Raw genomic sequence first — 749 nt, forward strand, 5'->3', positions numbered from 1 at the left:
AAAGGAAAAGAGAGACAAGGAGAAGGAGAGAGAAACATGGGGAGGCACAGAGCTGAGAAGGAGAAAACAACTAATGACACTTGGAGACAGAGGACCAGGGTGCCAAAGCAAAAATCCCAAGAGCATCTAAGAGATACAGAGAAAGAAGAACCATCTAGTGAGAGAGAACCGGGAGATTGAGCAGAGCAGAGAGAAGCAGGGAGACGCAGAAACACTAAGACAAGTTAGAGGGGACACAGGGATAAACAGAACTGGACAGAGGAGACCGAGGAAGGGCTCTGCCTCAGCCTTGAGTGGGTGGTGAGTTGGGAGAAGAATGCTGGGACACTGAGGCCATCAAGTCTGCTTGACCACATTCCCCCTCCAGCGTCCCCCTCACCATAGCCTTTGAAGAGCCAGTCAAAGGTGGCCTGCTGGCCTCGCCCACTGAATTCCTCAGCCTGGTCCACCAGAGCCTCCTTTACAGCCTCATGTCCACACAGCACCACGATCCTCCGAGTGCCCAGGTGGACAGTGAACACGGGACCGTAGCACTCGCTGATCTGATGGAGAGGCAGGGGAGTGGTGAGAGGGAGCATCCCCAACTCTGAACTGCCTCTTTACCCAGACCTCACAGACTGGGATACACGTTGCCTGAGTTCTGACAGTCAAGGGACTGGACATCCCAAGATCTGGTCTTTCCTGGCTAGAATCCCAGTACTAACCCTTTAAAACTCCCCCCTCTTCCCTGGCTGGTGTGGCTCGGTGTG

At 53.9% G+C, this 749-nt stretch overlaps 1 protein-coding gene across 1 annotated transcript in view; it reads right to left on the bottom strand.

Moving 5' to 3' along the window:
* The window catches only part of LOC102772208 (cytochrome P450 2A13-like), a gene marked incomplete at its 3' end in the record, with an annotated part of 2,059 nt that overhangs the window by 822 nt on the left and 488 nt on the right, over nt 1–749 (bottom strand). The window contains exon 2 of the mRNA XM_006766045.2: nt 380–542. Coding sequence (XP_006766108.1) covers nt 380–542 — 163 coding nt within the window. The remainder of the gene's footprint in view (nt 1–379; nt 543–749) is intronic.

The sequence above is a fragment of the Myotis davidii genome, unplaced genomic scaffold (assembly GCF_000327345.1).
Source record: "Myotis davidii unplaced genomic scaffold, ASM32734v1 scaffold1180, whole genome shotgun sequence".
Classification (NCBI taxonomy): Eukaryota; Metazoa; Chordata; class Mammalia; order Chiroptera; family Vespertilionidae; genus Myotis; species Myotis davidii.